Consider the following 15,707-nt stretch of genomic DNA (forward strand, 5'->3'; position numbering starts at 1 on the left):
AGTGCTTAGCACCCTGCAGCACAGTTCAACACCCACTGGTTCCTCAGTCACTGCAGTAATTTATTGGTTTATTAAATGTTCCACTTTTGAGACATTTTGAGAGATGTAGGCACCTGCAGAAGGACTGAGCACTTGAAAGGATGTCTAATTTCAGCTGTTCAGACGTTCTATAGCATAAAGCAGCATCTTCACCTCAGGTGCCACAAAGTGTCCCTAAAGAATAATTCTATATTGTATCCTTTCTCCCCACTGATTTTCCTTTACATAATAACGTGGGTGTGCTAACTCATCATTTGCAGACTGTTCTCCAGAGAATTCAAATAAATACCATAATGGATAAGTTTCCTAGTAAAAAGTATATTGCTTAGGATGACAGGGCTAAAGGAGATTGGACTTGATGATCTTAAAGGTCTTTGCCAACCTAAATGATTCTATGACTCTGTGACTGTATGAGATCTATTGTACCAACAAAGTGTCTCTTCATTTGAATGATCCTAAATATGAGAGCTATTGATCTCAAGACAGCCCATGAAATTCTAATTAAGTCTGTCCTCACTATGGGAAAGATCTTTCAGATTGTATGACACCTTCTCTAGATTTTCATTTTTAGTAAGAAACAACCATGAAAACAATTTAATGAGGTTAACTAAATTCTTCTTAGTTTTTTAGGTTTTCTTCACCATTAGGCCATGATTAATATCTATGGGTAGTCGAAGCATTCAGGTGTACATTGAAAAGTTAGCATAGCAGTACAGGAGTGTGTTCATTTGGGATCATTTGGTGTTGATTTACAGATCATTATGTAAGCAGTAGCATTTCCTGTACATCACAGATTTTTTGCCTTCCCTTGATTCACTTAATTTTAAAACATCCTCTCAGATTTGGGCTGCGAATATTAAGGAATATCATATGCTACAGTTCTTTCACATTTGTCAATCCTAATTTTTATTCATTTATACATCAAATAATTCTCTTTCTATGGTTCACTCAACTGCACGCTGGGAAGAGAACAATCTCTGTGAAATAACTTTTATACTTGCCTATTTTAACTGCAGACTGACCTTAATGATCAGGACTTCCCTTCTTAATAATAATCATCTGCTAGGGAAAAGTAATATTGCCCGAGACACTAGAAAACCAAGTGGGTAGATGCTTATGGTTAGTAGAAAATACAGCAAATGCATGGCATAGGAGTGTGGCTGCTATCACTGCTCTTGCCTGTATCACTGCATCACCCAGGGACCCTATCACAAACCAAAAGACTCACTGAGGCTAATTTTTTCATCCAAAACCCCTACATGGAGTTTTTCCAAATTTTACTGCTACATACATTTAACATTACTAAATGAAGACATTTAGTGCAACAGATACTATCAGACCTGGACATTCCAGAAATGAAGCACATTCAGCAGGATTCTGTCTCCTTGTTTGAAATTTTTCTTTGGAAACTTCTGTTTTCACTCTCAGTGAGATCTTGTGCTGTTTATCCAACCTGGTATTTATTTTTCCTGTTTATTCTTTCCTGTTTTCTTTCATGTATTAGGCTAACAAAGACATAATGACCATTCTGATGATCTTGCCAGAAGCTGGAAATAAAATAAGGATTCTCCTCTTTCTTCTAAGAAATGTGTTCTGATGCTGCTAAGCAACTTTAAGTGATGAAGATCCATTTATCTCCTCTAACTTACAGCAGCTCTCCTCCACATTCCCAGCTAGACTTCTGAAATTTAACCTTCATTTTAAGTTTTAACTTTAAGCATGAACACAGATTCCAACAGTGTCCGTATATACAGCTCTCAGGGTATGTTTACATTAGTATTTTTGTTCAAATCGAAAGTGCTTTTTGTACATCAATTTCCTGATTGTCCCACTTACCATGCTTTGGTTGTCATTGTTGAGCAGTCCTTTCAACACATGCCCTCAAATGACTCCCTAATGCTCATCTCATTGGACAAAACTAGGTCCAGCCTGAAATCTCCCTATCACATACAAACAGAGGTGACATAAGGTCCTGACAACAGTTTTGCTCTACAGGTCTGCTCCTGTTTGTGCGCCATGCTAATGTATACACAGCAGAAGAAAACTCTGGTTTAGAGTCTCCACACTTTTAAAAAGAAAACACCGATGATAAAGACTTTCTAATGTGAACCATTAACTAGGAGCAGTAGGAGTAGAAGATTTCATGAACTTCAAACACATAAACTTCAAATACTCTGAGAATTATCCATAGTTATTTTAAAAAGCCTTTTAAAAAATTTGTGTATTTAGGGCCCCAGAGTGGACACCTTAAATGTGCAAATGCTTCATATTCTGTGTCAACTTATACTTACTTAACTGCAACAAAGGTACAGTACTGCTGAAAAACACAGGTGCAGGCTGAAAAAACAGTAAAGAGAATACTCATCCATCTCCAGTAAACATTCACAAGTTCTTGCATCCCGAAGTACACTCTAATTACAGCAGCTGGTTTCAGTCATGGTCTTACCCAGATGCTAACAGGTCACTGACAGGGTTCCAGGCACAGATGAACACCTCTGATTCATGGCCCCGAAGGACTGTTGCTTTGTTAGGAGGAATTTCAACATCCCCATCAATTTCCATTGGCTTTGAATGATTATCTGTAAGGAGATATACCAGAATAAGTAGTCTGCAAGATGCTGCTAGGTCTGCTTTAAAAATAAGCTTGCTACCCATGGCCTAAAGCTTACAGTAACATATACACTATAAATAATATTCTTTGCTGTGTCACTGACCATATTAATCTATATTCTTCCTTATGACAATTCAGATTTATGCTATTTCCTCAAAATGTAGAGCTTGCCAAAATATTTTGTATAAACCCATGTAGCTTTTCTTCCAAAAAATAGTTAGCATTTATTTCCGTATAGCTTTTTTTTTTTTAAGCTGGCTTCATTAGAAATGACTTAAATATTTATTAAAATAGCAGACTGCCAGATTTGAGTAAAGCTTTATGCTGTTCTTTTAATAAAGTAACATACAGCACATATATTTTCTGTCAGTGTCCTGAAAGTAGTATGTGTGCTACTAACAGATGAAAAATATACCAAGTAAGGGTCTCATTGCCTGAGCATGGCAGGGAAACAGTGAGTGATCAGCTTACCAAGGGTACCATAATATATGCAAAAGTACCAACTGAGGCATACTGCATGCTGTAATGCTGGGTGTTCTTTAAACTGCAGTGTAAACTAACTTTGTTTTTATAAAGCTCTTTTATTTCCTTAAGGAAAAAAAGTGAATTTACAATGATGAATTTCTCCTAGAGGCAGCAATTCATTCCCATTTGCATCATGAATGTTTTCACTCCAGATTTTCATTGCTTCAGTATAAATTTTCCTCATTCAGCTCAAACTACACTTCCTGGCATCAACACATGATTATTATCCTCTGCGAACAAGACACAACCAAGGACAGGTACCACACTGAAACAGCAGACAGCAGATGTTACAGACAGAAGTGTGGCCCATTTTGCAGAAAGCACATCCAAGAGTGGATAGCTGCCAGCCTGGGGGAAAGGCAGCCCCCTTTTATCTAATTGATGCCTTGGCCAGCTGATCTTCTCTGATCAAAATGCAAGTTCTCTTTCTGGGTTCTTTTGGTTAGTCATTCTTTAATCACATATGGAGATCCATAGGTTTGCAAGTGCAATAATTATGCTCCTTTACTGCCACATGTTTATGGCTCTTAAAATCAGCCATCTGTCCTGATACTCAAACTCTGCTGAGCTACTACCCATCGACCGGCAGAACAGAGTGTGACACTGCCATCAGAAGGAACCTCTCCAGATTTCTACCCTTACCCAGGCATTCAAATACAGTGTTTAGCTCTGCCTAATCTATGCTGAGTCACACAAGTAGCACTTCTCATTGCCTATTTGGTTAGGTACCCTATTAACTATGTCTGTGCCATATCTATGCCATAGACGGAATGGAATTCACACACAATTCAATGAGTGGCATAGCACTGAGCTCACATTTCTAATTCAAAATGTCTGTATTTTTAACTATACTTATTACCTATGGATTGTTGCATAAAACTGAAGATATTACAAATGCCTCTCTGTGTTAGGCATTGTCCTAGATAATTTTCTTTGTCTATATAACTACTAAAATTAATACCATCAAGATACACTAGTACTCGAGATTAGTCCGACATTAGCAGCTGGGAACTCTGATATGATATTTTGAGCAATCAGGGTAATGAAGAGCAAAGCACTATTAAAACCCATCAGAAGACAGGAGCCTAGAACTCGCAATCTTCTATTTCTCAGCACAGCACAGAATTGCCAGGTTTAAAACATATTTTCATGAGAAAAACAGCAGCACAGTAATGATTGTGCATTCATCTGTGTCCTGTTCACAGTGTGAGTAAATCAAGATCTCTGAAATGCTGCAAGTTGAAAAATTTAAATGAGATACTACTCTCACCATGTATGATCTTTCTGTTACCTGCCTGGCTCTAAAGGCAGAGCTGCTTTTCACTCTTGAATAAAATCAAATGACAGTTTGGAAGCAGCATTACTCCAAGGTCCCAAAGTCATGATGTCCTGTCAGAGCAAGGCCATCTGACATGCAGAAATACTTTTTGTACATGGCCAGATGGAGGAACCTAGATACAGACTTCAAATGTTATTAACTGCTGTGAACCCCCCCCCCCCCAAATTGTCATGCTGCAGAAAAGAAATCTTGATTGACTGCTACCTGCATTAGTACACGCAAGACTGACTAGCCTTTGGGAGCAATCAAATACCTGCAGGATTATTTTCTATTGTCTTCCAGTAATGACTTTGACACTACAGCTTTGGCTGTTCAGGAGAAAAAAGAGGAAAAAATGAGGACTCTTTCAAAAATTGCTCACAGATGTTCACATTACATGTGTTCTCTTCCTATTTTCATCAGTAGTCAGGAATGTTCATATTTAGAGTATTACTGATAAGCACAAAACTTAAAATGCCCCATTGAACAAACAGGACAGTTCATGCTTCTGTGATAATGCTTCAGGCTCTTCTCAGACTCAGACAGACACTAGCAATATAAAATGGATACGATTATGGTAACAACAAACTGCAGAAATCCCTGAGCACAAGATGGCACCGTCTGAAGAGTGCTGAGCTCCTTATACAGCATGAGCTCCTTGTGAGCCCTGGTTGCATCCGGAAACTTGGCTTCGCTATGGATGCAGCTACAATATATGCATGGGGAATGAGAATAAAAAGATAAGTAAGACGTGTATCAAGAATAGGCTTCTTTAAAAAATAAAAAAAAAGTCTCTTCAGAGTGAAAGCACTCAGTTAAGACCTCATCTGCACAGAGAATGCCTCTGAAAGAGAAGGCAATTCTACCACATGCAACAGTTCATCATAGGTGAAAACCTAAGTCTGCAGGACACATAGTGGAGGGCTCTGCCCAAAGGTTAACACAAACCACTTTCTAAATGCCACAGGATCTATGGTTATACTTACACTACATTCTTCTCACTTTTTTCCTCAAACGTATTCAGAATCCCACATCACTTGAAATTAGAAGTCATGTCCCCCAAAACTATTAGGATAAAGTTGGGGGGGGGGGGGGGAGGATGGGTAAATATAATTCTAACACACCAATGAGTAATATTAACTATTTCCTTCAAATTAAGAAAGATATATTTTTAATACCTTACCAGTGCTAACTGTCTTTTCTCAGGAAATGTGTTTTTTTTTTTTTACTTAAATCTTTGACAGGCCTTTCACTGAAGTTGTTTTTTACGCCTGTAGTTACAATGAAGGAACTGGGCTCAGTCTTTTTCCAGAGGTTTATTTTTCTTAAACCCAAGCCAATTCTTGCAAATATAATGAAACAAATGACACTAAAAATATTTGAGTTGGAAAACAATTCAAAGCTTGGCTCCACTTCTACATGCCATTTTTTATTTTTTCTACTAATTTTTGAAGTGACTCAAAGCTGAAAACATTACTCAGGAAGCAGCAAGAGAAGGCAGCAATTTTAGTTATTTAGTATTTGAATCTGCACCTCAAACTGTTGTTAGATTTCTTTTCTGTCTCTTCCCTTTCTTAAATCAAATCACCCTACCATATTATATTGATAACACCACATACAATATATCATACCATATTAAATGTATTAATACTTTCTTGAGAAGACTTCTAGTGTCACAATAAATGCCAACTGGGTAACTTCTCAAAGACATCTCCTTCACCTGCTCCCTGCATCCCTCCTTTTTACGACATGCTGATATATTGGTGACTTCCAGGTTATGACTAAGGACCAGCACACTGTTCAAACCCATCCTAGTACATGCCAGTTGTGTGGAATCCACCAATAATAAAAATGAAGGTCTTGTAAGCTTCTCATCTTGCATACTAGCAGTCTTTTCTACCCAATAGGTCTCCTAGCTTTCACCTTACACATATTACACCATATCTTGAACTTCTGTCCTACTCATCCTAAAACTTTTGTCCTTATCTGAGCCATTTTACATCCTACCCTAAACCTTTTGTTCTACGCTAAGCTCTTGACAGATCTTTTGTCTTAGTCTTTCCTAGACTAAACAGACTCTCTGAACATGGTGATAAGGGAAAAGGTAAGGCAGGATATAGTTTGCCCTGCATAAGCAATGAAAAGGAAGGATATGACCCCTTTGTTATTTCATTAACGTAACTATTTTTCTAACATTACCATAAGAGAGGGAAATACAATTATATGAATCAGACCCATGCAGTGAATTGCCAGCTAGATTTGTTAGTCTTTACTTCTAGTGGTTTCTGATAATTATGGAGGCAGATCTCTTGGAATATATTTACACAGGCCTGTTCAAGGGTGTTGAATGCCAATTTTGCAGTTCTGTGTGCATCTCCCATGTACAACCCTCCTGGTGGTGCTTACACCACCTTGCTGATACCCTCTGAATGCCTTAAACAGAAAGGCTATAGTCTTCGCAAGGTGAGGGAGGCACACATCACAGAGTTGGCTGTCGCTGGACTTCTCAGCAGCTTTTCTCCAAAGCCTTTATATCCTTGAATTGCTGAGCTCACCTCTTCACCCAGGATAACCAACTGGCACAAACACCAGCTGCCAACAACACATGCCAGCTGGCCAGCTCTTCCTCAAGGACTTTCTGTCTTCCCATTTCCACTGCTCTGTTAACTTGTCTATGTGGCAAGATGTTTAGCAGCCACAGTAGTGCTTTGAAATTTTCTGTCTGGTAGCATATCTCATTGGTGGACATGGACATGTATCTTACCTCCGTGAAATTTTACTGGACAACACAGTACCATGTTCTTGCAAACTGCTCCAGACAGAGCTATTGGATGATACTGTCACACTCCTCCCCAACACTCTAAGAAACCTCTGCAACTGTTTGCAAAAATCCTTCTATAAATTGCTGTGAGAATTATTTTTTAACGCTAAAATGGCAGATTTGAGAAATCGAGGCTTAGGGTGTGATTGTACATCTGCACTGAAGTGCAGGGCTTTCTGTTTATTAATAGAATTGCGTGTGCTTTTCTTCTGATCAGAAGGAAATAAGTCTGGGGGGTTCTGTATTAGTGATGAAACAAAAACCAGTTTTCTACCTTAAGAATTTGGTTGTTTTTTTTTTTTTTTTTTTTTTTTTTGTCCAGACACAGGAAGATGTTCTCCCAAAATTCCACAAAACAGCTGAAGGAAAGTGTCAACAAATAAAACGTCAGCATATGATACATGTAAAAGTGCTTTCATTTCTGTTTGCACACCTTCACATATAAAATAAGTTCAATTTCAAAACAAAGCATCGATTGGAAGTAAACCATAAGGAGTCCATAGTCTAAAAACAAATCAGTATTTTCAATTTTTTCAGAACTTTTTTACAATTACTTTCTTAAATGGAAAACTTAATTTAAATAATTGTAGTTTTATTGGGAGAAAATATCCCATTCTAACTGGAATTCTCTGAAGAAAAAAACTGGTTTGAAAGCATTTTTCTCACTGACCCACAGAGGAATCTATTCAGATCAAAGAGAAGATGGAGCCTCATAAAGGTATCTACACTGCAGAACAAATAAAATCAGTTACTTTACTACAGTCCTGACCTGTTACCTCTAAGCCGAAGAGTTGTTGGGGCTTCCTGAAAAACCTGCCACGCATGTTCCTCTAGAATTTCCTCAGAAGGCAATCAGGAATTAAGGCCTCATTTCAGAAGGTAGCCAGTGCCCTAATATGGCTTGCATACAGAAACGAGAACCATTAATCATATCTGCCCCACAGTGTTAGCACAGTTGGCAAGACCCAGATACACAAGCAGGTATGTCCACTCCTTGCTTTATATGCCTGACTTCAGATGTCTAAGGTATGAGCGCAGTCTCCTGCCAACACCAATAAACAAAGGTGAATTCAGAGCTCTTGAGAACTGACTGTTCCCACAGACTAAGGAAATCTCAGGAAAGTAGGACCTTCAGTTAGACACCTGCAGTGGACTGTATGACTAAGCATGTGCTATTAAATAAAAAAGGTGGGGAACTCTTTCCTCTGTACCTTCAAGACAGGTTGTCTGCATCCAAGCTGTCTGCTGGGAATGGTCCTTGGCACATACAACTCCCTGTCCTGTGCTTGGCAATGCTGTTCAAAATAGCACTGTGATGTGAAACATGATTTTTACTCAGCAGCCATAGAAACACCCCACCTGCCTGAAATGATTCCCCTTAGTTCTACGGCCTTGCCAACACCAACTAAGTACAAGACAAGAACATAACTGAAACTCAAAGTGCCCAGTAATGGCAAGCAGCCGCATGGGTTTGCTTACTTATTGCATGTGCCCCATTCTCCTCTCCATTCACAGTGGCTTCTCCGTTCTTTGGTGTGTTCTGCTGGGAAACAGCAGTCGTCGTTGCTCCCGCTGTTGCTGCCGTTGCTGCTGCTGCTGCTGCCGCTGCACTGGCTTGTTGCTGAGCTAGTTTCTCTCTGAATGCTTGCTGCCGGGTCTGAACAACATCAGGCATCACTGCGTCTATCAGAGACAGGGATTCTATTGGCCTGCCATCAAATACTGTACCATCCTGCAGGGAAAACGAGCAGAAGAGAAACTGCAAGTTTAGGATCTTCACCACTGAGGTCAGCAAAGAGGCAGTGATATAAAGAAACAAAATTAGGTTGTGTGAAGATACTGCACTTTGACTTAACTAGTACTGCCACATTACTATGGACTGTCTCTCTCTTACTGATCTGTGACGGTGGTGCTCATGTTCCACTTAGAAATCTCTTTGGTGAATAAGTAATTTATTGGAATTTTACAGAAACTTCATGCTGTGGGGGGAAAAAATAGAAGTCTGATTGATGACAGAAAGTTCCTCTTTGATTTGTATTTGGAAAAAAAGAGTCATGGCTAAAGCCAAGACAAAGGCAAACAGACTTTGCCTGAATTGTCTTCCTGCACTTGCAAGGACATAGGAATGGAAGCAGCAGATGAAGAATGAAGCTCAGCCAAAACAAGATGTATGCACAAAAAGTGGTTTCTTACACGGTGTTCATCAGCCCAGCACTACCACTTGTAGCTGACTCTACAGGACTACCTTACCATAATTTTTCTTTTATTCCACTAGTTTTATTCAGAATAGTGAATTATGGCTTTCATTTTGATTTCTGTAAATTAGGCTTCAGGTTTAACAACCAATTGAGTTAATCTTTAAGGGCTGTTTTATAAGACTTAATAGAGACAGGTCAACAACTGCTACATCTACTTAGCTTTGCTTCACTTTCCTATTATCTTAAATAGAGGAAAAATGTTTTAGTAGCCTTGTAAAGTACCATTTTACTTCTCTCCTGCAAACTCCTTTTAATTCTTTGAAATAACCAACACCCAGCAGTGAAAGACTTGTGTCTGAGGAATAGCACGTGAGGTTTGGATATGGACAGATGAAGTAGCTGGGAAACAATATAATTTTCAATAAGTAACAATAAGTAATGAAGAAAAATAACTGTTTGGCTAGCTAGTATGCTTCTGTTGGATGAGTCATTGAATTACCCCTTACAATTACAATATTAAGATAACACATATTTGTTTCCTCATGGGGAAGAAAAGGGAGGAAGGAGTCATTAGAGAAGAAAAACATAAGTTCTCTTTTTCCTCCACATTTTTTATGTAAATGTCTCTACTGACATTTATTTGTATCCTGGCTCAAATCCCTGCTACACAATGGAAAAAATATTTGCCAACGGATTTTGGTGTCTTACATTTTTAACTGTAAAACTGCTCACTGGGCTACTTCCATGACTGCCCTTCAAAAGATCATAAACAATACTTAAATTTTATACATGTTAGTTTACAGTCTCACTGATTACTTGCTGCTTTTAAGTAATACACAGAGAGAAGAATATACATAGCCCTTAGGGGCATTCAGATGCAGCAAGAATGACATTGCTTTGCTCTAATGTAATTAACAGTATGTACTTGACCAGATTCAAGCCATGAGAGCAACATAAATCTTAATGGTGACAACATACATGTTTTTAGGTTATTCTCTCAACTGAGGCTAATTCTGAAGCTAGATACACAAGGGCAGAACCCTATAGCTGTCATATGACCTGAAGATAGGTGCTGTTCATAGCTGAAAGTTTCTAACTGTGTAGCTTCAGTTTCAGGCACAGGGCAAAATGCTAAGTAGCAGCAAATTGGGAAAGATTCCTTATGCTGGTTTGTTATTACAACTGCATCGAAGTGCAGCTTGGCATGAATGTCAAATGTCATTGCCTCAATTAAAAAATAACACATACACAACACTAAAACACGATATCAAGTCATAAAAGGAAAACAACACAGAATGTTAGTGATAAAAACAAATGAGTTTCCAAACACACTGCAAACAACACAACCTTTTCTCTACTTTACTTTGTTCTCACCCATGCTGTTAACATGCTACATTCATCTATAGAGGAAAAAGCAATTGTTTTTTTATGTATGAATATTTATTTCAGATATCTGTCAATTATGAGTATCTATGGTAAATATTTTGTAATGTAGCACTTGCTTATCTGTCATGCTCCACTCCCTCTTGAAGCATCATGCTTTTTAGAATGGCAGGGCAAAAATGCTGGCTTTTCCTACATCACTTCTTTGTTTCCACTGGCAGTTCAAAGAGAGCAGAGACACTCTGTGGCTGCTCATACAATCCCCACAGACAACCAGTGCCCAGGTAGGGTCAGAATTTACACACAACCATTTTGCCATGTACATGAGAGGACGATGCCTGCTCTTGTATGATCTGAGCCAAAGTCACTGAAATCAGACAGAATCTCTCCAGTGACTTCTGTGGATTTTTTGATCAGGCTTCTCATGGCTTGCAAAGCTGTGCTGCCTGCTAGCAGATGTCAGGGAGTGAAGTTTTAACCTACACTGCAGGCTTTTCCTGCCAAATTCTGCTGTGACCTTGAAAACGCAAGACTGTAAACACAGATGCATTTTCCTGTTTGCGGCAAGAAACCGTGCACTCTGGATTTTTGACTGGGGTAGTGGAAGCACCATTAATATCTATTTAAGCAAAGAAGGCCTCAGTGCCACAGCTAAGAAGTGAAATATGGATCTATTTCAGAGCTTTTCAGCTCTCTGCTAAGGCAAAGTACGAGGAACAAAATTGAACCAGATGAAGAGAAACCACAGAGTGGTGGCTTGTGTCTCTGGGCTGTTGGGCCACATCGCTTTGCAAGCACCAGGATGCCAGCCAGTGGTGGTGGTGGTGGGGGGGTACTTACTTCGTTGATGCTGATCTCAGCCTCCACATACTGAAGCCCCTTCTGGAGGATGGAGATGAGTGCGGCAGGTGGCACTAGTGTTCCGTTGATGTTGGACTGGCTGATGTGGCTCTCAATACCGAAGGTGAAGGCCGAGTGGGAGAAACCTGAGAGCAGGAAAAGGAAGCCATGACACGAAATCTAAATGCACCCAGCCAGATACACCTCCACAGTCTAAAAATATTCCTGCTTTGAGATCTGAGAGACGCTGCCCTGTAAGCAGAAGGACGCAGGATGGCTGCACAGTCAGGGAGGTTAACCAGAGCCATCCTGACCACCCTGCCACCACCCATCCCCCTCCCCTGCACGCTGCACATATAGGGGAAGCTGTATAGAAGTGGAAATGCACGCAGAGAAAAATAACCAGAGAACTGCGCTACCTGAAAACAAAACCAAACACAGAAAATAATAGGGACTGCCACAAGGGCAAGTCCAGCTGAAAAACAGTGCCTCAAATCCTCATTTCCCTCACTGTATTTCAGCGTTGGTGTTTGATGAAGCTAAATACTTAAACCCTTACCAGCACGCAAGTTGTATAAAATCAAGGCGTAGATGCAGCTGACACAGGGGAGCCATTCCCTTATACCAGGGAAGAGATTTCAAACCCTCTGCTCATTTACTGCTGAGTACCACATGACGTGCAGAGCATTGCCATTAAAATGTGAAACAACAGAAAGGCCACTCCTGCAAACCCATTTTCTGAAAGCGAACACTAATAGCAAAAGTAATTAATTGAGATCTGCCAAGCAGCAGACGACAAGCCAGTGTGGTGGCCCAGCCTTTAACCAGAAGTCTTTCTCTTCCCCATTTCATTTTTGTCATTGTCTGAGATGTAAGGGGCAATGAAGGTGACAGCACTGAAAAATAAAGAACGCTGGTGGACAATTTTGAAGAGAGATGCCTTAAATGATGTCTGAAGCTGCTCAAAACTGTTGCTGGGCATGAAGGCGAGCACTGCAGAGCAACTGTATGTATGCAGGGGCAGATGTGTGTGTGTGTGGGAGGAACAGGATGTAGATATAACTGTAGGAATCCATTTATCACCACACTGCCTCCAGAGCATTAATCTAACATTAAAAGCCTTGGGGAAACCACCCATGCACTGTCTCAAACAGGAAGAACCCTTGCAGTCTCCACCGACTAGACAAGAAAGAAAAAAAAGAGAAAAAAAGAAAGCAGCTCTCAAATGAAAATACTTCCGTTAAATATAGCTGCGCCTCTTCCCCTTGTCAACAGGAGTTTCATTTATAGTTTTGTCCGTTAAGGGATTTCCCCCATATCACTGCAATGTCCAATTGTGTGTGGGCTGGAGGCTGGGATTTTGGGCTCACTCCACACTCATGCTTTCTCTCTCTCACTCAAATTGTTTTCAAGATCCTTTTTGCAGCTAGATCAATTATCATCATACGTAGATAGCAAAACCAAGCTGAGAAACAGAATGTCTCCCACATTTGAAACCAACGTATGTATTTATCTGTAAGTCTCTTCCCCTCCCCATTGTATTTTGCCACTGTTTTTCTCATTTTCCTGGTAACAGCCTCTATTCTCTTTCTTTGTGACCCTAACTTCCCTTCCTCACACTCCTCCAGTTTTGGGGGACACTTTCAGGAAGCGGCAGGTTCACCTGTGAGCAGAATTACATGGGTTTACGAGGCATAAAAATAGAGCACAGGAGAAAACACCTGAAAAACTGCAGTATCATTCATCTAATCTCTGGTCCAATTCTTATCCTGTATTGCTCTTTATGTCCTGGTCTAGTTTATGAGCTGCTGGACCTCCTGCTGCATCCAAAATAGACTGTGAGATCTGCAAGGCAGTATTTTTCCCTTGTTATTAGTTCTGTAGGACATCTAAGCACATTACTGGGCACTACAATGACGAGCAAATCAAGCACTGAGCATACACAGCCTGTGTCGGAGTGATTTAGGGCTTGATCAACAAACACTGAAATCTCTGTGCTATATAAATACATGGCATGAAACTAACCAGAATTAGAAAATCAGATCCCACCTAATTTAAATTTATGTGTATTTAAATTAATGAACAACAACAACAATACCTTTTTGAAAAGGAATGGACTTGAAAATGCATGATGGATAACTCAGCAAATCTTCTTAAGAACAGAGAAGAAAGGGAAAATTAAGCTGTTGTTCAAAAGCTTAAGCTGACTGCTAAAAAAGCCAGGAGCTAGTTTGTGACTTGACAGATCAAGAAATAGAAACATGTCTTTGATTTAATGGAGAGATGGACGGCATAAAAATGGCAACCAACAAACATCGATAGAAAAGTGGAAAATTATTACTGTGGATCTACAAGAGACTTAAATTTTAACTATGGCTTTGTACCTGTCATTACTGCACTTGGTATCTTGCAGACTTTTTAGTTGGCTGCTGGCATATATCAAGCCCCCATCTTTGCCAGCAGACAGATGCCTCAGTCTGTCTGCTGGGTATCCTCTTTGCCTAGTAGTTGCCACATCCCCAAAGATCAACACATCTCACCTCACTGCATATGAGAGAAGGAACTTCTCAGCAAAAAAACTAGCTGTGTTATTGCAATGAATCTTGTTATTTCACTGTTTCTCTTGTCGCTAAGAAACTATTACCAAAGCACCTGTTAGATGAGGAAACACCAATCTCCTAGCTACGGTGTCACTGAAGAGCAATCTCACCCACACATCTCCAGCAGCTGTGACAAACTTTCCTAAAATCTCAGCTGGTAAGATCCAAACACTGAAAATCAACAGAGCAAAACTGCTTAAGTGGGTGCTGCTGGACACTGTTTTCCTCACCCCTTGGGGAAAAATCTTCCCATACAATTGTAATTAAAAGAAAAACAAACACAACAGAAACAAGTCAACCAGCCCACCAACCGACAGCTAATTACCCCCTGATTTCTTGTGCTTCCATAGCATTTATATAAGGGTCATGAAAGTACACTGGTTGTAAAAGTAACACACACAGTTAACAAAATCCTGAATGAAGCTGTACCGTTGTCACGTTTCTGATAACACCGAAGAATCACTTGAGCTTTGCTTTTATAGTTACCAGATGTCATCAGTTCTTTTCAGGACCCTGCATGTGAATACACTAAATTTTATAGCAATGTTGCAGATCCGTAGGTGAGTCTTACAGAAAGGTGATTTCTATTAAACAAAGGCAAGGTTTTTTAAATGTTAGCTTGTTACAAATGTTAACTTGGCCTTCCAAGTTCATGAAACAACACTGGGGAACACAAGCATTCCCCTTCCCTCAGTGACACTGTGCAGGCTGTCAAGACAGTTGGGGAATGAGAACAGAGACAGAAGGTGCTCTGCAAGTGGGGAACTGAAGAAAGGATGGGTTAGGAATGACATGAAATTACCATAGATCTGAACTCAAAATGTTGTAGTATAAGTGAAATGAATGGAAGTTTCAAATTTGTGTCCATATGCATTATTTCTAATAAATTCTGTCATTTTGGTGACCGTAATAATCACTCTATAAAACAGTAATTTCTATTCAAATAGCACCAATAAATGAAATTTTAATGGAATAAACCCTTGGAGGATACATGCAATGAGACTAGGAGCTTTTACAGTTAAAGACATGAACACAAAGGGACTAAAGGAAGAGAGCATGGCCACACTGAACCGGTTTTGTACCAGTAAACCAGACAGCCACTTGTGCCATGACATGCCATGACATGCCCTAAATAACATCTCTCAGCAGACTTGAGAGAACGGCTTCCAGGTTTTTCCCACTTCAAAAAAGATGGGGAAACATAAACCATCAAACTACGTAAAATCTGTAAAGACATTATCATACATGAAAAATAAAACCCAAATGAACAGCAGAGATCTTGGTCTGATCACCTTAAACAGAAGTGACTTATCGACTGTGGAATAGTTGCTCTTGAAAGATTTTACAGAGCATAAATGCATACAAAAAATAA

At 39.6% G+C, this 15,707-nt stretch overlaps 1 protein-coding gene across 7 annotated transcripts in view; it reads right to left on the bottom strand.

Moving 5' to 3' along the window:
* TBL1X (transducin beta like 1 X-linked) overlaps positions 1 to 15,707 on the bottom strand; it is a 197,052-nt gene that overhangs the window by 26,584 nt on the left and 154,761 nt on the right. For all 7 annotated transcript variants that reach the window (XM_080612229.1, XM_080612228.1, XM_080612230.1 and 4 more), the window contains 3 exons: positions 11,736 to 11,881; positions 8,794 to 9,046; positions 2,486 to 2,618 (listed from right to left, as the gene is read on the bottom strand). In XM_080612229.1, coding sequence (XP_080468355.1) covers positions 2,486 to 2,618; positions 8,794 to 9,046; positions 11,736 to 11,881 — 532 coding nt within the window. The remainder of the gene's footprint in view (positions 1 to 2,485; positions 2,619 to 8,793; positions 9,047 to 11,735; positions 11,882 to 15,707) is intronic.

The sequence above is a fragment of the Psittacula echo genome, assembly GCF_963264785.1.
Source record: "Psittacula echo genome assembly, chromosome: 3".
Taxonomy (NCBI): Eukaryota; Metazoa; Chordata; class Aves; order Psittaciformes; family Psittacidae; genus Psittacula; species Psittacula echo.